Source organism: Cricetulus griseus (genome assembly GCF_003668045.3).
Source record: "Cricetulus griseus strain 17A/GY chromosome 1 unlocalized genomic scaffold, alternate assembly CriGri-PICRH-1.0 chr1_1, whole genome shotgun sequence".
NCBI classification, from domain to species: Eukaryota; Metazoa; Chordata; class Mammalia; order Rodentia; family Cricetidae; genus Cricetulus; species Cricetulus griseus.
The window spans coordinates 172,006,263-172,032,088 of record NW_023276807.1 but is presented as its reverse complement, the minus strand read 5'-3'; the positions used below and the strand labels follow the sequence as shown (position 1 = coordinate 172,032,088).

General features: G+C 41.9%; 2 protein-coding genes and 1 long non-coding RNA gene across 3 annotated transcripts in view; 1 reads left to right on the top strand and 2 right to left on the bottom strand.

Moving 5' to 3' along the window:
- The first annotated feature begins 359 nt into the window (after window positions 1-359).
- Window positions 360-7,794, top strand: Psmd6 (proteasome 26S subunit, non-ATPase 6). Its single transcript, XM_027389361.2, has 8 exons — window positions 360-574; window positions 1,122-1,327; window positions 2,917-3,062; window positions 3,239-3,458; window positions 3,577-3,685; window positions 6,348-6,516; window positions 7,371-7,448; window positions 7,586-7,794. The coding sequence occupies exons 1-8, from the start codon at window positions 430-432 to the stop codon at window positions 7,680-7,682; spliced, it is 1,170 nt and encodes a 389-aa protein (XP_027245162.1). The 5' UTR covers window positions 360-429; the 3' UTR covers window positions 7,683-7,794.
- Window positions 3,489-12,765, bottom strand: LOC118239656. Its single transcript, XR_004772386.1, has 2 exons — window positions 12,146-12,765; window positions 3,489-3,718 (listed from the first exon to the last, which is right to left on the bottom strand). It is a non-coding gene; the product is annotated as an uncharacterized LOC118239656 (long non-coding RNA).
- Window positions 12,766-13,130: 365 nt separating this feature from the next.
- Window positions 13,131-25,826, bottom strand: part of Atxn7 (ataxin 7) — a 135,516-nt gene continuing 122,820 nt past the window's right edge. The window contains 4 exon segments of the mRNA XM_035452158.1: window positions 13,131-17,218; window positions 19,741-20,722; window positions 24,981-25,102; window positions 25,383-25,581. Of these exon segments, the coding sequence (XP_035308049.1) occupies window positions 17,201-17,218; window positions 19,741-20,722; window positions 24,981-25,102; window positions 25,383-25,581 (1,321 nt within the window). The 3' untranslated portion in view covers window positions 13,131-17,200.

The following is a 25,826-nucleotide window of genomic DNA, read 5'->3' as shown; positions in this document are numbered from 1 at the left end:
ATTACAATGAGGGAATCTAGAAAAGTACGGCAACTGTTTTTATTGTTTCTCTCCTCTGTATTATATTTTCAAGTTCTTAGAGGATTTCCAGATCCTATCAGTTGCAAATGCAACATAGGTAAAACAGCTAAAATGGGAAAGAGAATTGATTTAAGAAACTGTAGGTGAGCCCAACTCTGACCTCTGAGTGACCTAGAGTAAGAAAGAGCTCTGGCCAACACCAGAGGTGGTGGTGGAGGTGAGGGCGGTGTGCAGAACTCAGATCGTGCCAGTGATCCCGCCGGTGTCCAGTAGGAGACGCTGCAGGCGGCGGAGGCAGAGACCCCGACCGGAAGTTAGGCTGGCGGCTACAGGCGCCTTCCGTCTCTTGCTTCCGGTGGTGGTGCAGGACGGTGCTTGGTCCCCGCAGTTCGCTCTTCTGTCGTCACCATGCCGCTGGAAAACCTAGAGGAAGAGGGTCTTCCCAAGAACCCCGACCTGCGCATCGCGCAGCTGCGCTTCCTGCTCAGCCTGCCCGAGCACCGCGGGAACGCGGCGGTGCGCGAGGAGCTGATGGCGGCGGTCCGGGAAAACAGTGAGGCCCGGGAGCGCCGAGTCAGCGGCCTAGGCTGGGGCGGTCCGGGTGGCCCGGCTGGGCGGCTCCCGTTTGGGCTTTTTGGGGAACCCTAGGAAGCCCTCCTAGTGCCTAGAGGGTCGTGCCTCAGTGGTTCGTTCCTGCGGCGGGCTGCTCAGGGAAAGCCTCAGGTGCTTGTCGCGGTTAGGCTCCCAGCAAAGGCTCCGCGGCTTTTGCCTTGACTGTCTGCCAGCGTTGTGCTCCCTGTCAAGGGGCAATAGGGGTCTGTCCCTAGCAGGACATATCGAGTGTGTGCCCTCTCCCTGACATAAGGACTCCTTGGGAACAGGAGCTGGACAGAGCAAACTGAGGATTTCCCTCTCTGCGGGCTTAGTAGAGATCAGCCCTGCTCAGATTGCCCTCAAGCAGGCCTCCCACCTGCAAAACCTTAGCTGTGCTGTCCCGGGCCAGCAATTGGCAGGCGCCTGCAGCCTGACCTTTGGTGGGGTGGGAAGAAGCAAGCAAACACTGACAAATGACCTCACGGTGCGCGTTTTCTGGCTTTTAGATATGGCTCCTTATTATGAAGCCTTGTGTAAATCCCTCGACTGGCAGATGGACATGGATCTCCTCAGTAAAATGAAGAAAGCAAATGAAGAAGAGTTGAAACGCTTGGATGAGGAGCTGGAGGATGCAGAGAAGAATCTGGGAGAGAGTGAAATTCGAGATGCAATGATGGCAAAAGCAGAGTACCTCTGTCTGATAGGTGACAAGGTCAGTGGAGGTGCTGTCTTCTCTCTGGGTAGGTGACAGGTCAGTAGAGATGCTCTCTCCTCTCTGGAGGTACAGACTGATGTTGGGGACTAGCGCAGATGGATGATATCTCATTGAATAAATGAATCATTTTTGAGGTTGTTTTGATTTTTTCAAGGCAGGGTTTCTCTGTATAGCCCTGGCTGTCTTGGCACTCTGTAGACCAGTCTGGCTTTGAACTCAGAGATTTGCCTGCCTCTGCCTCTTGAGTGCTTAAAGGCATGCACCACCATTGTGTGGCAAACCTTTTTTGTAAAGGATAGTTATGTTTACCTGTACTGAGGAGTCAGTACAAATACAGTAAATACATAATGTTGCAGCACCAGGTTCCCTGTTCTTAACAGTAGCCAGGTGTATATTACGCCTTTGTGTATCATTAGAAACAAGTGCACATCGGGCTAGAGAGATGGCTTATTGGTTTAAGAGTATGTACTATGTTATAGTACATACATATAGTTCCTAGCACCCACATCAAGAAGTTCACAACTCTAGCTCTAAGGGATCTGATGCCTTCAGCCTCCAAGGGCACCTTCACTCATGTGCATACACCCCAAGACAGGCACAAACACATATACTTACGTGAAAGTAATAAAAATCTCCAAAACAATTTCACAACCAGAGGTTTAGCTTACTCCTTTTACAGTATTGGGGTCATTAACTGTAGTTCACTTTTTTGGTTGGGAAGCATGTATATTCTTATTGTACATTATTTTTTTGTTGTTGTTTGGGTTTTTTGTTGTTTTTTTTTGTTGTTGTTTTGTTTTTGTTTGATTGTTTGTTTCTCAAGACAGGGTTTCTCTGTGGCTTTGGAGGCTGTCCTGGAACTAGCTCTTGTAGACCAGGCTGGTCTTGAACTCACAGAGATCTGCCTGCCTCTGTCTCCCGAGTGCTGGGATTAAAGGTGTGCGCCACCAACGCCCGGCATTATTGTACATTTTAAAAGGTATACATTAGGGGGCTGGAGAGATGGCTCAGGGGTTCAGAGCATTGATTGCTCTCACAGATGACCCAGGTTTGATTCCAGGGCATCCACAGGAAAGCTTACCGCCTTCTTTAATTCCAGATCCTTTTATACATTTATGAAGCATGACAAATAACTGAAACAGACTAGCTAGTCATGCTCTGAAAAACACCCAGTGTAGACATCTGATTTTATTAGTGTTTTTGTAAGGATCAGTTCTTTGAGATGAAGTTGTATATGCATGGAATCAGTGGTATTTAATATAACCAGTGATACCAGTCTCCTCTTTAAATGATTAATAATTTTTTAAGTAGTGTAATTGTTAAAGGTGAAAACACTGAGGACATGGAAACAACAGTACCATTGTATATTATTGGTGCTTTTCCTATGACCTTCCCAGAGTGAAGTATCTGCACTACACTGTGTACACCTCAAGGATGCCCCTTGGTCCTATTCCCAAGTATGGCAATGACCCTTTCACTGCATCTCTACTTCCTATTTTGATGGCCACTCTTTCAGGAAAATCCAGGAAGCTGATGCCATTGCTAAATTGAGTACTTTTTCTCCTCTTTGGTCTTGAATTCTACAGGAGGGAGCTCTGACAGCGTTTCGAAAGACATATGATAAGACTGTGGCCCTGGGTCATCGACTAGATATTGTGTTTTATCTCCTAAGGATTGGTCTCTTTTATATGGATAATGACCTCATCACTCGAAACACAGAAAAGGCCAAGAGGTACTTTTAGCAGTGGGTATAACCCTGGAGGTTACGGGATGTTAATAAGTTGGTAGGCCTAAGCTTACCAATTTTTTTGTTTACATTTATGGAATTTGGTCAAATAGTTGAAAAACTGAAATACTTCAGTTAGTTTTTTTAGAACTAACATCTGTTTCTTTTGTGTTATTTACTAGTCTAATAGAAGAAGGTGGAGACTGGGACAGGAGAAATAGGCTGAAAGTATACCAAGGTCTGTACTGTGTGGCTATCCGTGATTTCAAACAGGCAGCGGAGCTCTTTCTCGACACGGTTTCTACATTTACATCCTATGAGCTCATGGACTATAAGACGTTTGTGACTTACACTGTTTACGTCAGTATGATTGCCTTAGAAAGACCAGATCTCAGGGAAAAGGTAAACGATGAAATCAAAACTCCCTTTAAAGACTGTTTCATGCTTTTCTATTTTAAAAACACAGAAGTCATTACAATGTGTTTATTGGTTTTGGCTTTTGCTTTTTTTCAATACTCAGGTCATTAAAGGAGCAGAGATTCTTGAAGTTTTGCACAGTCTTCCAGCAGTTCGGCAGTATCTGTTTTCTCTCTACGAATGCCGTTATTCAGTTTTCTTTCAATCATTAGGTAAGGATCGATATCTGTCTTCATCTTCTCATCCTGTGGGTGAATGAGCAAAATTGAACTTTTCACATATAAGAGATACAGTGGTCTTTGTTAACTGCAGGTCTTCACTCATTTTCTGCCTGTTTTACGTAAAGGAATGTCAACAAACTTGATAGGTATTTATATGTTTCCAAATGTAAGAATTATTGTGTATGTGTTATATGCATGTTGTATGCATGTGTGTGCCAAGGTGCATGAGTGAAAGTCAAGAGGACAACTTTTAGGGGTTGCTTCACGACCACCATGTGGGTCATGGGCATTGAAGGGGTCATCAGACTTGGCGGTGTATGTCTCTACCTGATGCACTAGCTCACTGGTCTGAATTTTGTTTTTAAAGTGGCTTTTAAAACAACAGAAAAAGAATGTATGACAAAGAGCTGTATGGTTAGCAAAGCCTAAAGCTGTTTGTCTGATCCTGTGATGTGGGAGTTTGTCTTAAGGAGTAAAGTGAATGTGAGCAGACAGCTTGCTACTAGGTTTGTAGCAAAGGATGTAGGGAATTCTGAGTCCTTTGAGACCAAAATTAATCATCACTCCATTTAAGGACCTTAAATAGCCAGGCCTGTGGATTGAAAACAATCTGTGAACAATTGTTATGTCCTTTCACAGCTAATTTACAGAGCCCTGTGGACACAAGGTTGCTTCTTTGGGGGACTCTACTCCCTCCTGGCTATTTGGTTTGCTACTGGTGACTAAATTACTAAGATGAGAAAGACTTCCTCCTCAAATGATTCCCCTAAAACTTATTAGTGACAAATGCTGCTGCTGTTTGTAGGGAAGCATGTTCTTTCTAGTGAAATTAAATTGATGACTTTGGTCCTTTTGGATGTTAGGGCTTCAGCCTTTCTCACTCTGTTCTTATCAATTTGTATTCAAATAGTTCTGAATGAAAGATTTTAGATTTAATAAATCTGTACACTTCCCAGGTGTTCTAAATGCGGAAGACCATCAAGTTCTTACCTTTTATTTGCACTCACGAACCATATAAAACTTGAGTTTTTCGAGATTGAGTCTTGAATATTCATAGATGAATGTGTTTAAGACACTTAAGTGAAGTGCAAAGCAGAATTCTCTGCCAGGGAGTGTGTTGTTGAAATCACATGAGTGACTCTCATGAACCAAGTACATAGTGTTCCACCCAAGTGGAGTTCCTTATAGTTTCTAATTGTTGAAGGGCTCTCTGAGTGTAACATGAGTTTATTGTCTACTGATAGAAAATTTCTAAGGTTTCCACTTAGCGTTGTAAAATAGTCTTGTTTTGAACATGCAGGTAGCACTGCTGTCCCACTTACTCCTTAGGTGGAGTCTAAGAAATCAAGTATTAGTACACCTTGACCATGCTGCCCCTAGAAGATTTGTGCTAGTGTGTGTGCATGTCATTTATACTTATTTCATAGTATTTGAAAGAACCCATCTCACATTTTAATAAAACCTTAGGCAACTTGAGAGGAAAAAGCAGTTTTATTGGTGGTATGTACTTTATTGTTGGTGAGAGTGTACACACCATCTTAGTGGCCTCCCTTTCATTCTGTCTCACTGGACATAGAACATCCTTCATTTTTCAGTTTTGTTCACTTGGTTCCACAGGAACATACTTTTGTTTTCTTTGGACCTTCCTTTCAGTGACTGACTGCTTTTGGTTGCCCCTGCCTTGTCTCTGTCATCTTTTAGGAAAAATTATCTGGATGGCTGTGCTCCCGAGATTCCTGGTTCTAGTCCTGAACCTTCAAATACTAGACCCATGCCTTACCCCTCCTTGGTATCTTTGCTTGTCTGATGGGCACATCCACTTGAACAGCGCCACAGTATGTTTGAACCTCATTCTTAACCCTCTAAAAAAAAAAATTAACTGCTAAACAGACTACAGCCAAATTCTTGCTTTTCCTGTGATTTTTTTCAGTTTGCTCACACCAAATGCCCTTGTTCACCTTGTCTCTACCCTCTTACTGTTTTTGCGATCTTGTTTTATTTCTGTACTCAGTAATAGTAATACTTAACACTGCCTTAGGACTTGTGTTTACCAACACTGCTCTTAAACAATGGTCTCAGCTAAGTTTCTAGGAGCCCTTTCTTGTCTATTGCCTCAGCTGAGGGCTTTGTCATCACGTGGTTACTGCCATTTTCTTTATATGACTTACTTGTTTTGCATAATGGCTTAGTATCCAGAGCAGAAGTATTTAGTAAGGTAATTTATATTCTGGTGGATTACCCATTAATATATTGTGTACACTTTACTCTTCAATTTTGTTATCAACTTATTCTCCTGTTAAGTAAGCCTTGTATTTTATTTGTCCTCAAACTTTACATTTCTTATAACAGGTTTCATCAGTCTTTATTGCTTGTTTTGCGACTTCATAAAAAATGTCTTTTTGTTTTTCTTCTTTTATTGATCACTGTCCCTGCTGTTTTTGTTATAAATGAAACCACTGAATTTTGCTTGAGTACAATAAAGTTCCCCAATGCTTATGCTATATAATCTGGTGATAGTTCCAGTAGGTCTCCATCTTTGCTGCTGCCTGTCCATTGCTGGTATGAAAGGACAGCAATACATAATGGACTCAAAGCTACTGAACTTCTAATTCCTTAGGTGAAAGGAAGACTCATAATTTGTTATTTATTGTAGCAATCGTGGAACAGGAAATGAAAAAGGATTGGCTCTTTGCACCTCATTATCGATACTATGTAAGGGAAATGAGAATTCATGCGTACAGCCAGCTGCTGGAATCATATAGGTCATTAACCCTTGGCTATATGGCAGAAGCGTTTGGTGTGGGCGTGGAATTCATTGACCAGTAAGTTTAATACATTTGTGCATAAAAACTGCCTTTAATGTGTGGTTTTCTACATTTCCTGAACTTACACTGCTTCCCTCAGTTTTATAGAAGAAAAAACAAAGACTTTCTGCAGTATTATTTTAACAGTGGCATCTGTCCATGTCTGACTTTTGGGATAGTTTTCAGGAAGATGAGGAAAATGCACAGCATGGAAAGTCCTCTGCTTGAGTAATTTAACCAGGGCTGTCACCACACTGCATTGTGCTCACAGTGCTGCCCAGATCTTGTTTTGTATTTAGAGGCATTTCCTGTGATAATGTTGGAGTTAGGTTAGTGACAAAAGGTGGGAATGGAATCACTGATTCATTAAATACTGACCTGTTCGTGCTTGGTGCTATTGTGAGTCTCTTCATGCCCTTTCATTCAAGTAAACAAATCAATACTGGAGTATACATAGCACATTGGGAACTGTTTGCTTCAGATGTGGCATGCCTGAAGAGATAAAGTTGGCTCTGACTTGAGAAAGTCAGCCATGTAAAGATCTCCACATGTAGACAAGGAAAAAGCAAAAACAGCTTAAAGATGGGAGCAAGTTGTATCACAAGATATAGTGCTCAGGCAGCTGCTGCATTGGGTCTGCGTTTGTTGGTTCTAGCAGTTTTTACCTCTATCTGAAGTTTTTCTCTGAGCACTATATCTTGTGGTATTTTATTCCAGTAGATGACTCAAGACTGCAACAAATTGGGGATGTCACTACTGTATATGCAACAGTTGAAGCTTGAGGAAAATGAGATTTCACTTATAAGGAAGAGTTCAGGTTTTCTGAGTGTTCTCTGAAACTAATGTGGATTATTTTCCTTTTTCTGAATCAGGGAGCTGTCCAGGTTTATTGCTGCTGGAAGACTACACTGCAAAATCGATAAAGTAAATGAAATAGTAGAAACCAACAGGTATTCTTATTATCCATCATTTGTTATTGCTGATAATAGGGGAGTTTAAATGCCTGTGTATACAAGTAGGTCAGCTCTTAGTCATGGAGTCATGTGGCTGCTAAATAATTAATTTTTTCCCTTACCTTTATTTATAGACCTGATAGCAAGAACTGGCAGTACCAAGAAACCATCAAGAAAGGAGACTTGCTGCTAAACAGGGTTCAGAAATTGTCTAGAGTAATCAACATGTAAAAACTATTTAAAAATGTATTCCCTCACAGATGTTACTTGAAGCCTTCATAGATTTCTTCACTGTGTGCCCACTTCAACAGCATCAAATAAATATGCCATTGTTTCTGTTTAATTTCTTCTTAAACATACACATCTCTAAGTACTGGGTTTACTAATGGCACTTGAATTGCTAATGAAAAATGTTCAGTGTTCTTAGACTTTTGCCTAACTGTGTGGTCCACAATATAGAGGCTACAAGTCAGACATATTCACTACAACCCTGCCTTATTGATAAATTAGGGATGTGACACAAGCCCATTATCTCGATGTGAACTCTTGGTTTTCAACCAGAACTCAACAGTGATTCCCACTAATAAAAGTGTTGGCCCTCTCTAGGAAGCTGGCATGAACTAGATTCTAGAATATGACTTACTCAAACAGATACTCCAGTCCTGTAGAAGTATTAGCAAAATGAACTTTTTCTTTGAATAGGAGCACAGCGATGATGAGGTAATCAAAATTGTGCCTTATCTTCTAAGCTAGGATATAGGTACTATGCAAGCATATTTAAAAGGGGTACAGGTTGGGAAGGGAACTCTTTTCTGTGATCAAATGCAAATTGGTGCCTAAATGGGGTGGGGGAGGCAATGGGGACACTGAACAAAGGATGACGAAGTTGAACTTAGTGCTTTGCTCTGTCATTCTGCATTCAGTTGCTGACCATGTAGAGGCAGCAAGGTTTGCTAACAGATTAGAGTAAGATAGGGGAAGGGTATAAGAAAATGAGCCAAAGAAGATCCCTTGAGTTAAGGATGAATATTATCCTTGATTCTTGATGGAGGCAAATTATGGGTTTTATCATAAAAGGCAAGGGAGGTGAGAAAGGTTTCTGGTGCTTTAAGAACACATTCATTCATTCATAGGAATGACCTATTAAAAATCTCACCTGGGGGCTGGAGAGATGGCTCAGAGGTTAAGAGCACTGACTGCTCTTCCAGAGGTCCTGAGTTCAATTCCCAGCAACCACATGGTGGCTCACAACCATCCATTATGAGATCTGGTGCCCTCTTCTGGTGTGCAGATGTGATATACATGGAAGCAGAATATTGTATACATATAAATAAATCTTAAAAAAAAATATCACCTGACTGAAAATAAAATTCAACATTTCTCCATTAAAAAAAAAAAAAAAAAAAACTCTGCAGGAATTAATGGGATGGGAAATCATGGACCCATGCCAGAATATAAACATGATCTTCAAAGTCAAGGCCATGTCCTCAGAAGTTGCTGCCACTGGTGTGCACTAAGGGTAATGCTATGGCCAGACTTGTACTTGAGTTTCTTGGAGGTTCAGGAAAAAAGCTTGTTGGATATGCCTACAGCATTTAAAAATACCAAGTTGAGGATTTCTAAAAGTGCTTATCTTGATAACCTGATAAATTAGTTATTAGCCTTTTGGTCAAGATTAAGTATGAAATCCAAGTAGTAATGAGTCACAGAGTACAGCCTCTAAGAACTTTCCCTGTTCCTCAGCCCTAAATAGGTTGCCTCCAACAATTCCCTCCCTGTTCAGGGAACTCTTTGGGAGAGCAAGCAGAGTAAATAAGCCAGAGGGGATGGGGGACACCAAGAAAACAAGGCCATCTCAAATCAACACAATCAAAGCTCATGAAGTCACATATGCTCAGACAACATGCTCAGTGCCTGCACAGGTCTGCCCCAGATCTGCTGTGTATACATTTTGGTTTCCAGTTTAGTGTGTTCTTTGAATTCATGAGTGTGCCAAAAAGTGGGCCTCTGATTCTTGTGCCTTCTCTTGGGCTTTTTTTCCTTCTGTTTTGTCCAATTCTGTTGTGTTTTTGTTCTATCTTACCATTTTATTATCCCCAAGAAACCTGTTTTCTAATGAGAGATAGAAAGGCAGTTGATCCAGGTAGGAGGGGAGGGGAAACCCTAATCAATAAATATTTCTTACAATATGAAAAACATCTGTAAAGGGGAAAAAAATCTGTAAAGGAAAAAAGGAGAATATACCATGTTCTTTTAAAATTAGAATTCTGTTTGACTCAAAAAAGACAAATGCCAATTTTTGTTTAATTACCTTTTTTTCAACTTGAAATCGACTTGACCTGCTGTGATCTTTCAATGGCAGAGAATGTCCTGCCCACATCCTTCTTGCTTAAAATGTGCTCAGTTTTAACTTTTACCCTACTAACAGAAATAACCCAACTTCAGGGAAGAAATCAGTGCTTTGCTCTTCATGAAAAGTAATAAATGTTCATCGAGAAAGAAACCCAGGCATTTAAAAGTAGAACTTATATCATCTATAATACAAAATTGGAGTCATTGTTATACAGTTTAAGATTAATTACAAATTCAAGTAAACCCTCCAAATGTCAGCTTAGAGCTGAAAACTAGAATTCAACATCTCTCAAAAGATTTTTATTTACATGTATGTATGTATGTATGTATGTATGTACGTTTGTGTGAGTGTATGCCACATGTATGTGGGTTGTCCTCAGGAGGCCAGTAGTAACTGTTGGATTCCCTTGGATTTGGAGTTAGAGGAAGTTTTAAGTTCTGGGAACCAGACTTGGGTCCTCTTAAGAGTAGCAAACTCTGTTAACCTTGCAGAGCCATCTGTAGGCCCAGCATCTCCATCTCCTCTGAAATAAGGCTGTAAGATGTGAGAGAAACAGCTCCATTGCATATCTCAACTGGAAAATGCCAGTTCTAGGCCCAGCTCCCTGCATATTGGCAATCTATACCCAGAGAAATCACTGTGATTCTATTTCATCATCTACAGAAAGTGGGCTATAATCATGCTCCTTGGGGTTTATTTTACACCACAAACCTCAAATTCAGATGAACTTAGAATCATGCTTCTGTGAATATTAACAGAAACCACTAGCATATTACTTTACTGAGTCATCTAGACCAATGTCATGAAACTGACCAAGACTGGTCATTTCCAGCTTTGATTTCTGTCTCTTGGCCTTCTGATTTTAAAACATGCCACTGAAGGGAATTTCCCAGTTTATCACCCATGTTCCATGGAAAACTTAAAACTGACAAAGCAAGGGAGACTTCCTGATAACCACAAAAAGTTGCACGCAAAAAGTTGCAAGTTGCACTGGGCTCCTTTAGGTGTATTCTAAGAAATATATTTATTGTATGTATTCTTCATGCCAAGATTCTAGACACAACATAATGCCCCACTCTAGCAAATGAATTTGTTTTCTGTGTACTGCACCTGTGAAGCTACATAAAGTCAGCTGCCTGTATCAGAAACATTTAGCCAAATAAATCTTAATTCTCATCTATGGTGGCTTTAATCTATACAGCTTGCCCTTTGTAACTTAGGTAACGGTCCTTCACAAAACAGTGAAGAAAATAGTAAACTGGAACAGAGTGGAAACAATGTAGTTCCTTTTAATACTGGTAAATGCTGAATATATGGTAAAGTATGGTTTTAAATAACATACCACACAGTAAAACCGTCTATTTTTCCCAGGTACATTCAGCCACTTCCATGAGACAACTCCATTTCTGTCTTGCAGTTCTGTTCAGACAGCAGCCACCTGAGTATTAATCTGAGTTTTCTAATGGCAATTTCAGTCTACTGTACACTTCCTTCTCTATACCACCTAAAGCATATCAATTGGTAGGTTTGGCGGATCTAGAAATCTGATAAACATAACTAGACCTCAAGGTCTCTGAAAGAGTTCCCCAACTATTTCTCCTCCTGCCCTTGGCAGTTTAGAGACCCAGCATCACTTACCCAGATCACTGCAGCAGCCTTGCTGTTTATGCTGCCTTGAGGAGTCTGTCCTGTCCTGTCTGCTCCCCCCCACCCAATTCTCTCTCTAGTAGTTACTGTAGGAGACCGGAAGTGATGGATATTTTTAAGGCAAAGGATTAATAGTGTTTGAGTCTCCTCCTGAAAAATTCTACTTTGACTGATGGGGAATCATGAGACTAAGAGTTTCTAGAAATGTCTACTTCAGTCCATGAGCTTTGGCTATATTATAAATGAGGGTAACAAGGACAAGAAACTAGCTGTGCAAGATCAAAGTCTTAAACTGTTTACAGCAGCAAGAGTAGCAAGACCTTAGAAGAAACAGATTGGAAGAAGGGTTTTTTTGTTTTGTTTTTATTTTAGTGTGTGTGTGTTTAAGAGAGCACATGCATGTATGCATGCTGTCGTGCATGTGTGGCTAGTAGAGAACTTGGAGGAGTCTGTTAATTTACAATGTATATTAGGGGTTCAAACTCAGGTCTTCAGGTTTGGCAGCAAGTGCCTGTACTCACTGAGCCACCTTGCTGCCCCAGGGACAGCCTTTTGATTAGGAATTGGAAAGTGTAAAGACATGTTCAATGGAAGAGCCTGACAATGTAGGAAATAGGGAAGTGAGTCCAGCATGTCTTTGACTTCTGAGTCAGATGCACAGACCCAGGAAGTATCTCTGAGCTCTAGTGGTTACCTTTAAGCATGAACTTGCTCTTTATGTTCCTGAGGACAAAGGCTCATGATAGCCAACAGTGACAGTCCATCAGCACCTCCTGCCCAGTGAGTTTCATCAATCATCTCCCATATCTTTTCACACCTCTGTCCTGTTAGTTCCTTTGCAGAATGCAATTCTGCCAGCAAAATCCCATTTGCAAAGATCCAAACATTGTTAACCCTGCCCCTTGAGATGGTTTCTTGACATCCAGGGCCAGGTTACCTACAAGGAAAGGCAGTAGGAAAGGTAAGTGACTGGATAAGTTGATCCTTTCGTTGACAGCCTAGAGACTCACAGTGAACAATTTATCCACAGGGAAATTGGACACTGCATTATCTCACTAATGCTCACAAGGTCCAGTTTGTCGAGTTCATGTACTATATGAGCATTTTTCCCAACTTTATTTTAAGCAGCAGCAATAAAAAATTTAAAATGACTATATAATTATGTTGTGCTCTGAATAAAACAAATGAATTTGTATGGCTAGTAAGGGGACGAAGGTAAAAAAAAAACAAAACAAAAAAAAGAGGTCAGGCAGTGGTGGCGCGCGTTGCCTTTGATCCCAGCACTCGGGAGGCAGAGGCAGGCAGATCTCAGTGAGTTCGAGGCCAACCTGGTCTACAAAGTGAGTTCCAGGATAGCCAGAATTGTTACACAGTGAAATCCTGTCTCAAAAATTAAAAACAAACAAAAAAAAATCAAAAAACCTTCAAAAATCATTGTCTGTTTGTCTGTCTGTCTGTCTGTCTGTCTGTCTGTCTGTCTGTCTGTCTGTCTGAGACTGTATGGACTCCATATTTAAAATCTCCCTCGAAGGTGAAAATCTAACACATACATCAAATTCAGGAATGAGCAAGTTTAAGTAGAATGCTGTCTCCACAATGTCTGATGTAAAGTTCCTGGGAAGGTACTAGAGTGAGAGGGCTAACTACCACAACAAGGCAGAAACATGTAAAGCAGTTCATGCAGCCAACCTTATTTATTGAGAAGTCCTAAGTTTATTGCCCATTTAATAACATGTTTGTTCAACAAACTAGTTTCTCATAAAGCAAAGCACAACTTTTTCTTATAAATAGTATAAATTATTTTATTTACAGAAACTTGTTACAAAACAAATAGACTATATATTTCTTCTCTTTTAAATATCCAAAGTAATTTTCTATCCCTTGACATTTGTTCATTTCTATACAGCAGCCAACACAAAGTCCAGCTGAGATGCTCTTGATTATGTGTACACATTTATCAAACTATTCACACATTTTATTTAACACAGGAGATTGCTTTTATAACCAAGCTCAAAAAAAAAAAAAAAAAAAAGCAAAAATTCTTTCAAGGCCCTGCATTCACACTGACAATATGTAGTGCTCATTTAAGTGATCTGAAAAGGTAAAATGCTTTACAACAAGATGTAAAAATGATTATTTTCTTTTAAACAATGAAACTTTTAACAATCATTTTTCAAAGCCTAACTTTTCCCAGACCCAAGACAGAATGGAGACATTAAGAAATCCCTTGGCAACAGAACTCTTACAGGAAGACAGCTGCCTTTATAAGTTACATTGTTTTTCAAATTAAACATTTGTTTCAATGTTCTCAGAGGTACTTCTTGTATTTTTTTCATACAAAATATTTTAAATATCCTATCTTAAACTCTGTATTTCATGAGTGAATAACAAAACAGCTGCTGGCTGACATCGGTTTATAACCCTTGGGTGGCACAGGGCAGTCAATTGCCAGTTAAATTACTGTGAACCAAAATGTCTTAATTTTAAAATACCTTATAAAAATTACTAGCCTCAATGGCTTTTAACTTCTCCCCTAAAACTTTAGAGATAACATTTAGGTGGAAAAAGCAAACTCCAGAAGTTCAACTCAGCATTCAAGTCTTTAAAGAGAATCTGTCTGAGCTAAAACTAGGTTCAGGCACTTTCAGCTTTGTTTTGTTTTCCCCATTAGTTTAAACCACATCACATACTAATAACACAGGTGTGCTCAGAGTATTATTGCGCGCGTGTACATACATACATACACACACACACACACACACACACACACACACACACACACACACACACACACACACCCACCCACCCCAAACAAAGAAAAGCAGTGTGTTACTTGGTTCCATGTAGTCTAAATGGAAATCAGCCACGCCCACTTCATCTGTATGAATTCACTCCAGGGACACTAAAAGGGACAGAGACTTTCACAGAACAGAGGCATCCCTTAACTGTAAAGGAGGCAGATTCTAAACTATTGGCTTGGCAGTGAACCACTTCAAATTATAAAAAGGTATTTATTTTTATTAATTAATAAATAAATACTAGATGATCTCAATTGTACCAAAACAGGATATCAGAAAAAAAGACCTGTGCAAAAATACATATTTAAATATGTACAATTCATTTTTAACAAAATATGTCTTCTGAAATAGGGATACTTCCATATTTATAATAGAACAAGAAATTCCAAAATAAAGATACAAAAGTAGTTCTTTTTTTTTTTTTTTAATAATTCTTTGTTCATCATTGCAGCACTTTTTTTTGTGGTTTAAGAAAACTGCAGAAGCTGTCATGAATTCTATTGGAAAGAATATAAAAATTATCTTGGTTTTAAATTGACACCAAAGTCTGTCTACAAACAATCCAAGTACTGCAAATTTGGTTTTTGCAAGTTAATCTAATTCAAAAAAATATTTGTACTCCCATATTTTAAATGGTCTTAATTGTTTATCATCATAAAAAGTAGTTGTCAGAGAAAATAAAATATTTGAACAGTCTTAACTTTAGTAGCACTGTTTAGAATATGTCTGTTTGTGGCAGGCAGAATCCAAAATGGCTTTTCCTCATCCCAAGGCTCTGTGTGTTACCCAGGGATATAATGAAGTTCAATTAAACCCCCAGTCTAAGAAATCAAATTATAACTCTCACTAATCTAAGTCTTTATTTTATTCTGAATAAACTTCCTATTGTGGCTCCTATTCACATCTTTTGGAACAACACGACCTGTCTATAAATTCCATCACTAAAAGCAACTTAATTTATAACCATCAAGTCCCCTTGGCTCTGAGAATAAATTCTACCCACACCCCATTGCACTTGTCACCAAGTAATTACTATGTAACTCTGATTCCCTCTTTCCTCCTTTCCCACCAACGGGATGGGACAGACTGATCCCTCCTATCCTGACCACACTGGTCATCCATGTTCTCTCCTTAGAGCTCTCTTCTAGCATCATCTTTAAATCATTCACTGATTGATTGCATAAGTGAATAAGATTCTGTTTTCCCTCCTTTAGAAACATTCACCATTTTACATTAATTTATAGTTAAAGTATCTGCATAAAGTCTTTGTGTTCTTAAAGAATAAAAATAAGTGTAGCAGTTCACATTATTAGGCTGGTAACCAAGTATTTATTCACTCTACCGGTTGCTGACTGAAATTCCCTGAAACTCAAGTTTGTAACCTAAGAATTATAGGGGAAAGTATGCACTGACTGGGCTCTGCCCAGACACTGGCCAAGATAAGGGTAAGAGCCTTGGGTACTATACTCTTTTGGCTACTCTCTTGTACTCTCCTAAGCCAGAGGACTTGGTTGTCTGTGCAGGAGCTGTGGTACTGGCCCTAGATCATCCCCAAATTCACTGGTAGACAACTTTTCAAGCAATGTTTTTACATATTAAACATTCTTTGGGAGTGGGGTACTGAAAAATCTTAAGAGGGCTTTACACCTCACTCAAGGAAGATGGCTGTCAATATCACAAGAAAGGAGGGTGTGCATGAGTAAACATTGCTGACCCTCACAAAGTCACTCCCCTCCATGGGTACATACAAGGCTCGAGGACCGCCCTTTCTTGGGGGTCTCCTCCTCAGCTCACCGGCATCCAAATATACATCTCTAGTGGCCTGAAGGGAAGCTGTGACACAGACACAATGACAGCGGTCCTGAAAGCAGAAACTTACACTTCTTCAAACAATATTGAAAGAGGAAATGGGAGTAATGCCTTGGAAATATTTAAGGACATCATAATAACTTTAAAAAGGCAAATTTTAAGAAGCAGACTGAGTAAGACAATGAGCCCACTCTGACACACTGTTCAATAATGAGTGCATTAACAAGAAAAGTCCGTCTCTTTGGAAACCCTGCAAGCTTTGCCCCACGTCATGATTTTTTTCACCTCCCCAAATCCGGTGTCCCAGCTGGCTTTTCATCACCAAAACTAGTTTTCCTTGTCTCTTCGTCTTCTTTTTTCTTCACTCTTCCTTTCTGTCTCTCTTTTTATCACACATGCTTTTGTACCATGAAAACTAAGCTCTGAGATTCTTTCAACTTAATATCCGGGTATGAGCAGCTTCAAACCAGTTCTTAAGTTGGAAGAACTTGATAAGCTTCTTATCCCACATTATAGGGAAAGGCTCGGCTACTATGTCTTGATGCATTGACCAACATCAATATTCTATTCCTGAACACTGCTAAAAGAAAATCTAAAGCCAGATATCCTCTAGGAGGCTACTCAGGATGCAACTCGCTCCCTTTCTTTGGAAGGCCTCCAGTCTCCAGTTAAGGTGCCTACCTGCTGGAGAATGACCTACAGGTGAGAATGTGTTCAAAAAAAAAAAAAAAAAAAAAAAAATCTGGCGGAAAAAGGAGGAGGAGAGTCTACAGCAACGCTCTTGCCAAAACATTCTTTTGCCCAGCCAATCTACTTGAAGAGTGGCTCCATGATATGCTGCAATTTAAAAACAAAAACAAAACACAAACAAAAACTTCTCACAGATTGGTAGCAAGCAGTCCAGACCACTTTACCACTGATAAAGCAGTCTGGTGGCTGAACTTGATCCAGTGTCCTTTCTGGGTACTCACTGCTACAGACACAGCATCAGGAAATCCTTGGGAGAGAGCCACAGGTTACCCTGGAGCCCACAGGAGTTTACACAGAGACTCAAAGGCATCGTGGGGTCCAGAGTGCTGAGCAGAGGTGTAACTTGTCTTCAAAAATGTCTGCATTATTCCTTCCAGTGGTATTGTCAGTTGTCAGGGACGTGCCTTTGGCTTTCAAAAAAGAGAGGTGAGGAAATATAAGTAGGTGGCTAAATGCTGTGCTCTCAATTCTACACAAGTATATCCGACACTAAACCTCCACTGACCTACCCTGGCCAGGGAGAACCATCACAGGGCCAACCTCAAGCTTTGTAAAGACTCACTTCAGAAAACCAACTGGCATAAAAGACGGCTGCCAGGGCTCCCAGATTTCATGTTTGCCTTCTAGTCTAAGTGTTTTTAAATTTGTGTTCTTGAAGGCATTCTAGGCTCTTAATTCAGAACAGAATCACATGTGATAACACACAGGTGTGGCAGTTTACACCGAGGCATGGCCCACAGCATAGGGAGGAAACTGTCCTTCCCATGGGGTAAATTAAGGCCTAGCAGCCAAGAACAGATTGGTGGTGGTGGTGGTGGTGGTGGTGGGGGTGGTGGTGGTGGGGGTGGTGGTGGTGGTGGGTGGTGGTGGTGGTGGTGTGTGTGTGTGTGTGTGTGTGTGTGTAGAGAGAGAGACTCATTGCCACGTCTTGGGCTTCCCACACCACTTCTGTTTTCAAAGACTAGCCAGTCCAAGTACACCATTTAAAACATGTTTGTTTTCACACAAGATCTCTCTGTGTAGCTTTGGCTGTCAACTTGCTATGAAGACCAGACTGATCCTGAAGATCTGTGTCACCATGTCCACTTCTAGGGATCCCATTCTTTAAAGTGCTTTTAAATCATGTGTTCCTTTGAGATTCTTATGCAGCTATAAGATCCCTCCCAGTCAGATAAAACACTGTGTAAGGTTCACATATATCCTCTGATTGCAAGCCATGAGGGCCCCAGGATTTTTGAAATATAATTAAAAACAAAAGCAAAAGCATCCTCAACAGAGAAAATCTATCTATAACACAAACTTGAGTTGCAATTGATTTTTAAGAATCTAAACTTGGACTGGTTGGGTCTTCCTAGTAGATACCTCCCAACCCCATGGGGTAAAAGCAGAGGAAAGTTGGCAGATCATAACTCAGACTCTCCAACAGATATGGAGGCTGTAGTAGACTTTTAAAAGGGAAGTGGGGAGCAAATTTCACACCCAAGCCTAGCTCTGAAATTCCTCTTTAAACCCGTGACAAGATAGGCAACAACTGCTGCCTATCCATGTTGGTGGGACTATACTGCACTCCCAGACCTCACTTAAGCACTGTCAGTCTCTCCCTGCTGCCCCTAATGCCCACCTCTACCTTCACTTCTCCCATTAGTTACATATGTTAAGAGGAAGATCTACACAAGTCTCACGGTCTAAATGAAGTCAGTGTCCTCTATGCTATAGATGTGGAATGGATATTACAACCTTTCCTATAGAGATCTCAGTCCACAGGATACCATGGCTGGGGGGATCAGGGGTTGAGGGGTGACTATATTATTTCTTACTGTTTTTGTACTAATGCTATATGAATCATTAGTAAATAAATAACCACAACATAAGCAAAAACAAAGTTCACATTTGCCCAAGTACTCCTACTCCAAAAAGAAAAACTTAAGCAGCTACTTTGAATTTAAGTAGCTATTTCCCCCATTAATTTTGACATTGTCAATTCACACAAATATTGAAAAGTAAATTACAATAGGAAATGCCTTGGCATTTTCTGAAAAAGCCCTAAGCATTTAAGTTCTGAGGATGAGGAAAAGGGAAAATAACATAAAAGAGAGCCTCACTTTTTAAGTCAGGGCTCTGGGGTGCTGCTGCTGCAATTCCTGTTCGTAAGCAAGGAGAGAAGACATCCTGATGAATAGAATAGCAAGATGAGAGATGAGCTCAAGTTAGGGCAAAAGAAGCTGGAAGAAAAACTACATGAGAGACAGTCAGAAGAGACCAACAAGAAGGTTGGGGAACAGACAAGATACAGCACAAGTAAGTCACAACCTACTATGACCCCAAGGAATCACCTTTACTAATGGGCAGGACGCACAATACATGTCTTCTTAAGGTATGACTTGGAACAAGCTTTCAGTCTTCAACTGTGCCAACCCTGAATCTTATTCCCCACCTCCCTTGAAAATATGGAGAAAATATGGGTTCAATTTAACCAAATATATCTGAAATTGCTCAAGATGAAAAACATTTCAAGTTATTATTTTTTTAGAGGTCTAATGTAATTGCTTACTAGAATCAGTTTGATTTCAGCCTGGCTTTCTTCTTGGGAACACATTAGAAGCACTACGCAGATTCAAAATGCTCCCAGCTTCCTTCACTAGCAGAATCAGGGTACCTGATCTGAGCTTTTACAGAGGAAACCCCTTCAACTGTGCTGTCATGCCTGATGCTTTCTTCAGGCCTACATACTAATCCATGTTTGAAAGGCATTAGACATTCTATAGAAATGTTTCCATTCAGATGGAAAGGGACTTTACTCTGTTAAAGATTACTACAAAAGCTGGGAGCCCATTATAGGCAAACCAACCAACCCAACCACAGTTTTAAGAGCTGGCAGAAGACCCCCAAAAAGGCAGCAGACACCTCCAGAAGATCAGAGTCCACCTCCTACCTGATGAAGGAGGGAATTGTTCGTCAGTCCTGGGGCCCCTGGCATGGTGCCTGTGTGTTTCATGTGGACGTTGTTCATGGCTGGCAATTTGGCAACTTTTGTAGGTTTGCTGCCACTGTTGCCGACGTTGCTAGAGCTTGCAGAGCATTTTCTTTTCTTTCCTATGAGTTTGTCTAGAGGAGTGTGTGAGTGTGGAAAACTGCTCTGTGAGTTGACAGGCAGTTCATTGGACTGATGAATGAACGGCCCAAGAGAAAGAGTGGAGTCACTGCTATTCACCATTACACTCATCCTCTTGATGGACTCTGCAGGGCTCACACCAGGGGGACCTCTCCCTGCCTGCTCATGCCGCAGGCTCACCGAGTGTGCTTTATTTGTCACACAGTTGAGGCCGATGCTGTGGGAAGATGTTGCAGTTGACAGGTATGGAGTCCCAGAGTGAGCCACACAGTTTTTCCTAAAAGAGTCCACGGAATGAGAGGAGGAGGAGGAGGAGGATGACGAGGAGGAGGAAGAATGAACTAGCAGTGGGGAATTGCTTTTGCGTTTCTTTCCTGAGCCACCACTGGTACTGCTACTGGCATTGTGACAGTTACTGCTGTTACCAGAAGACTCCTTGGGTCTTACAGACTTGCTAGGTTTCAATTTCTGAGGTTTTCTGGACAGAGGAGAGGAGGGGACTGAAGAGAGGCCAGAGGGTGTGGAGGGGGATGAGGATGAAGCAGATACTTGTCTGGATTGCATACTGCACACAGGATCCATTGCCCCAGAAACAGCAGGCTGTGCATTTAGAGTGGTTCCATGAGCTGGTACTGATTTGCTATTTGGGGAGATGCAGGCGGACGACAGCATAACTGGGGATGTAGAGACTGTGGTTGCTGCAAAGCAGCTGATCCCACCTTGTGATGTCGGCACAGAATTTGTCCGGTGAGGAATACGGGCAGAAACAGGTGATGTAGTACAGGGCACTGGTGGGATTTTCCTGTAAAAAGGAGATACTGTGAGTGGTAATTACCATTGCTGGCCATGAATGGTTACAGATGGGCACCCCCTTATCTTTGACACTGAGAAACATACTCTTATCACAAAGTTCAATCCAAAACACAAACCCAATTCTGATGTATTTTTCCTTCCATTTCTTTATGATTCCTGGGGATCTGGAAACACACTGGGTATGCCTCACTACTGTTACAACGCTAGCCTTATGCCTCCACTGCTAATCTGCAGCAAGTAATCTTTCTTATACTCCAAGCACATCCCACAGTGCAACAACTCCTGCATGTCCTGTTTGGGCCATTGTAGTTAGTTTAGTTAAACTGTAGTTTCAAGTCATCACTTTCTTAATTAGTCTTGCCCCGGGGGTGGGAGAGATGGTCCAGCAGTTAAGAACAATGGTTGCTCTTCCAGAAGACCCAAGTTCAATTCCCAGCACCCACATGGTAACTCACAACAGTCTATAATCCAGCTCCAAGTGATTTGACACCTTCATAGACATAAATGCAGGTAAAACACCAATGCAGATAAAATTTAAAACAACAACAACAACAAAAGAAGTCTGCCCTGACCATCATGCCTTGCTTATATGCAAGGTCGCCTGGTGACAGACTCGGTGAGACTGGAGGAGCTGTTAATACGTGACTGCAGATCATTTATTCCTTTGCAGATGCTGTAACCTGCAGCATATTACCATTTTATCCATAATACCTGGAATACAGTATTTAAACACTTAGAAAACAAGCAAGAATGAGTTACTTAGGCAATAGGCAGGTTGTGACTACTGGCCTGGACACTGTGCAGGAGACAAATCCAAAAGGAACTTTGTTTGGATGGTATAAGAAATATTTATGTTTGTAATACCTGGGCTAAGTACTGAGTAGGGGATGAGAGATCTATTGGACAGTCAGACATAAGAGATTCCCCCTTTTATTTTAGCTCTGAGTTCTAAAAATGTGACAAAATAAAAGAAAAAGAAAACCTAGTAAGCCTGATCGCAGTAATAAAATTCAGGTGATTAACAGGTGGACATAGGAGCACAGGCCTATGGTCCCAACACTCAGGAAGCTGGAAGATGACAATGCTTGAGCCAAGGGATGAGAAACATACCTACGAAAGAAAAACAAAAACAACGGGCCCAGAAGATGTGCCAAGACCATCCTTCTTTAGCCTGGATGCAGTGGCCCTGGTTGACTCAGTCTTCTCTACATTCAAGGGACACATGAGGCCTGAAATGCTGCCATGAGACTTCATTACTAACCTTAGGAATTAATGACTGTGTTCATTTCTACTTTAAAAGCCACACTGTACTTGTGCTTCTCCACTCAGCTTGACATTACAAGCACTTATGGAGCTTAAGCCACAAGCATACTTGTCACACAGGAAATCTCAGGGAGAGCACACAGACGGCAGCCAGTTCTCAAATCTCTCTAGCACACGCCAATGTGAGCCCACGGTGAGAAGCCTGTCTCTATCTTTGTGATACTCACTGATACTACTTAAGGGGTTTGTCAGGAGTGTGAATTTCCAGGCCTCAGACCAGACACCTTCAGCTGACTCTGAACAACATACCAGGCAAGGGCTTGAGTGTTAGGTTGCTCACTGGATTGCAGTACCTGTTTATGGCCACTAGGTGGCTCATGAGGCTGGGACTTAAAAGAGCAGGCTGCCTGGGAAGAGAAAAAATGGGTTCCGCCATAGGCAACATGTGAACCTCTTGGGATGATGTAACTGCTTCCTCTTTTAAAAGATCTGACAAGCTAGACAATAGTATACAAGAAAAGAGAGTACTATATGTGGAAATGCGAAGGCAAGAGGCGGGAAACTGACATTCCAAGTTGCAAAAATACCTTTGGATGAAGTCAGTGCCATGCCCCTCCCTCATCAATACAGGGGGCACAGTTGAGAGATCACAGGAACTTCTGATGGCTGAGTCAGTTAATGCTCCAGAGAAAGGATGCTCCACTACTGTTCAGAATACCCAGGAGCTACAGATGACTCGTTTTAGGCTCACATTCTGTCTCTACTGACACCCAAATTTACTAGAATAAGCAGCTCAGGGTAAGGGGACAAGAGTGCTGCTCAAATGGGGCCCTTCCCACAAGGAACATGTCTGCTGAGCCAGTAGGACAGGACCCGAACACTGTGACAATACCCTGCAGTGTCTCAGGGAGACCCCTGGGCAGGTCCCTGGTGAGAAGAGCTAAGCTCCCCAAGTACATTAAGGGGCTGTGAGAAAAGGCTGCCCAAAATTCAACTGGCAGCACTCCTGCTGCAGGGGGCATTTCGAGAACACTTATGGCTGGGTCCTTATCCAAATCCCTATCCACCTCAAGTCAGTTATCACCGAACCACTCATAATCCCCACTGCCAGTGACTTTTACAAACAGAGGTCATAGGGCTGGGAAGTGTGTGGCTCAGTGGGTATGCTCAACTGAGCATACATACAGTTATGGGTTTGATCCATAGTACCACAGGAAATGAGGCATGGTGTACCCATAATCCCAACACCCAAAATGTCAAGCAAGGTCAACTCTGGTTTCATAGCAAAACTGAGGCCAGACTTGGATGAAAAAGTACCTACTGTGAATAAATACACCAGAGTTCACATTAAGGGACAGGAGGAATGGGTAATGGAGTAGCCATCCTTGAGAGACCCTGCCAGAGCAGCAGGCCAAATCATGCGCAGAGACCTGCCAGTTGCTGTCCACACAAAGTATTAGGAACTGAAAGCATCTCTCCTCCATGCTGACTGCAGAGCACTTACTGGTCCAGGCAGGTCAGCAATGTGGGCAGGAGTGTTGTCCCCTCAGAAAGGAGACAATTGCAGGGAGAGGGGCGGAGCAATGCTGTGGGCCCTCAGTCTACTTGCTACTGCACAAACCCAACTCCTATCAATGTTATGGAGGCAGACTTTCTGACCAGCTGTAGCTGACTACCAGGAAACCAAGAGCTAATGGCCTTGCTATCTACCATCCATTCAAAAGGTGCTAGCCTAGCCAATGATAACCACCCACATGGTGACCCTTGGATGGACAGGGCACAACTTGAGAGTCCCCTGTAATAAAATATCCCACTGAACACAAAAGAGCTATGGAAATGTTTTTTAGTATACAAAGAAGTCTCCTGCTTTGACAGCTCTGAAAGTCTCACTAAGCTGCAAAAGTTGCAGCACTGAGAAGTGCCATATATGAAAATAAGCTTACTTGAAATGCTGAATCAAAGGTTTTTGGGTTTTTTGTTTTTGGTCAAGGATCCCTTCTTTTATTTATAAGCTTTTCAGTAAATATTGGCATACATAGTACTATACAAGATTTTTCAAGGGTAGGGTGACACAGCTAAGTGATAGAGTGCTTAACTACCCTGCTGAGGACACTGTTTCATCCCAGCCCAACAAAACTCAAAAACTCCAAGACGTAAAGCTACAGATCCAAGCCCATGGCTCCTCTACCTAAAGCCAGCTTACCACTGCACCCTACAGCTTCAGTGCTGTCGGCCCTGCTAGTCTCTTAGGCCTTGTCTTGTCATATACTCGAGCTCTTGTTGTTTCTCAAGTCATCACCTTTCTGACCAGGTACCTTCACATATACAGGTTTCTCCTCTGGAAAGCAACCCTGCTCACACCCTAGTGACAGCTCTTCCACACCCTTAGCCTATTATTTTCCCATATTAGCTCTGTTTGGAAACAAACTAGCCCCTAGCGGCCCCACCACTACCTACTGTGTGACCTTGTATATCTATTAATTTAAAAAAAAAAAGGATAATCATGCTCACATAGCAAAGACTTATAAAAATTCAATAGTTAACAGTCCCCAGCATACAGCTAGTTCCCAGTAGGTGTTGGTGGTGACTATTTCTTCCAGTATCTCTCTGATAATAAGCTATAATCTCTTTTCTGTTGCCTGATTTTCATGTCCCTACTGATATGATGAGGTCCTTGAACGTGGGAACCCTTCTACTTTGAGCCCAGAACAAGACGTTGCTTAAAGAGTGAATGAATATATGAAAGAGTAGGCACTTTCTTCCTACAGCTATTTTTCCCCATTGAAATAAGCATGTCATGTTCTTTTGTTTATTTGTTTTTCAAGATAGGTTTTCTCTGTGCAGAGTCCTAGCTGTCCTGGAACTCCCTTTGTAGAGCAAGCTGGCCTCGAACTCAGAGATCTGCCTGCCTCTGCCTCCAATCATGTCATCAAAAAAATGTATCACTGGGGCAGGTCACCCCCCCACCCCCAAATGGCACTTACTTCCATAGCTGTGCATTCAAATGCTTTTCTACCATGAGGTTAAGGGCACAGCGAAGGCGGTTCCACCTGGAGTCAAACACGTAATAACCTCTTCCAATCTGCCGGCTCCCAAATGTGCAAAACTGAAAGAGAGCACAGTGTCGATGCGTGTCACCTCCCTGCCAGCACAGAGCTGAAATGCCGTGAGCACCAGAGCCAGAAGCTATGAAACATGACAGCATCAACGCCTAGCACTAACTTTTGAAGAAGAGAGACAGAAACCTATGAGAGGGTCCCAGAATGAGTACACGTATCCTAAGGGGCTCCATGTACAGCCTGGCAAGGTCTCTGTCACCACCATTCAGTGTCTATGCTGTCTATGCTGCACTGGGGAGGCCACTAAAAAGTGGATGCAGAACTTACCGATGCTGGCTGAGGATGGTGACCTGAATAATAACAGTCCAGTTTTTCAACAGACTCTTCTTTGTCATCGCCTTCACCCTCCTCACTTGATAACCGAGACGCTGGCTCAGTGGCAGGTAAGGGAGGGTGAGGAGACTCGTGGCCTGGAGGAGGGTCAATGGGGTTATTCCCACCTTGCTGAGCAGGGCAGCCTGGAGGCCTGAATGAGTAAACAGGACAGCACAGCTCAGAACAGAAGCACAAGCTGGTCATCATCAGCCTCAACTCTAAAACCGCAGAGGATGGAGGAGAGAAGCAGGTCCACCAGCCCTAAGGCAGTGTGGTGCTGACTCTGTGTGTGTGTGTGTGTGTGTGTGTGTGTGTGTGTGTGTGTGTGTGTGTGTCTGTCTGTCTGTCTGTCTGTCTGTCTGTCTGTCTGTCCATGTGCACTAAGGTACTCCCCTT

What these genes read in the sequence shown, in the direction of transcription:
- Psmd6 (XM_027389361.2), top strand. Translation starts at nt 430, where the DNA reads ATGCCGCTGGAAAACCTAGAGGAAGAGGGTCTTCCCAAGAACCCCGAC. An exon ending in AACACAGAAAAGGCCAAGAG is followed by an intron (nt 3,063 to 3,238) that starts GTACTTTTAGCA and finishes GTTATTTACTAG; the next exon opens with TCTAATAGAAGAAGGTGGAG. An exon ending in GACCAGATCTCAGGGAAAAG is followed by an intron (nt 3,459 to 3,576) that starts GTAAACGATGAA and finishes TTCAATACTCAG; the next exon opens with GTCATTAAAGGAGCAGAGAT.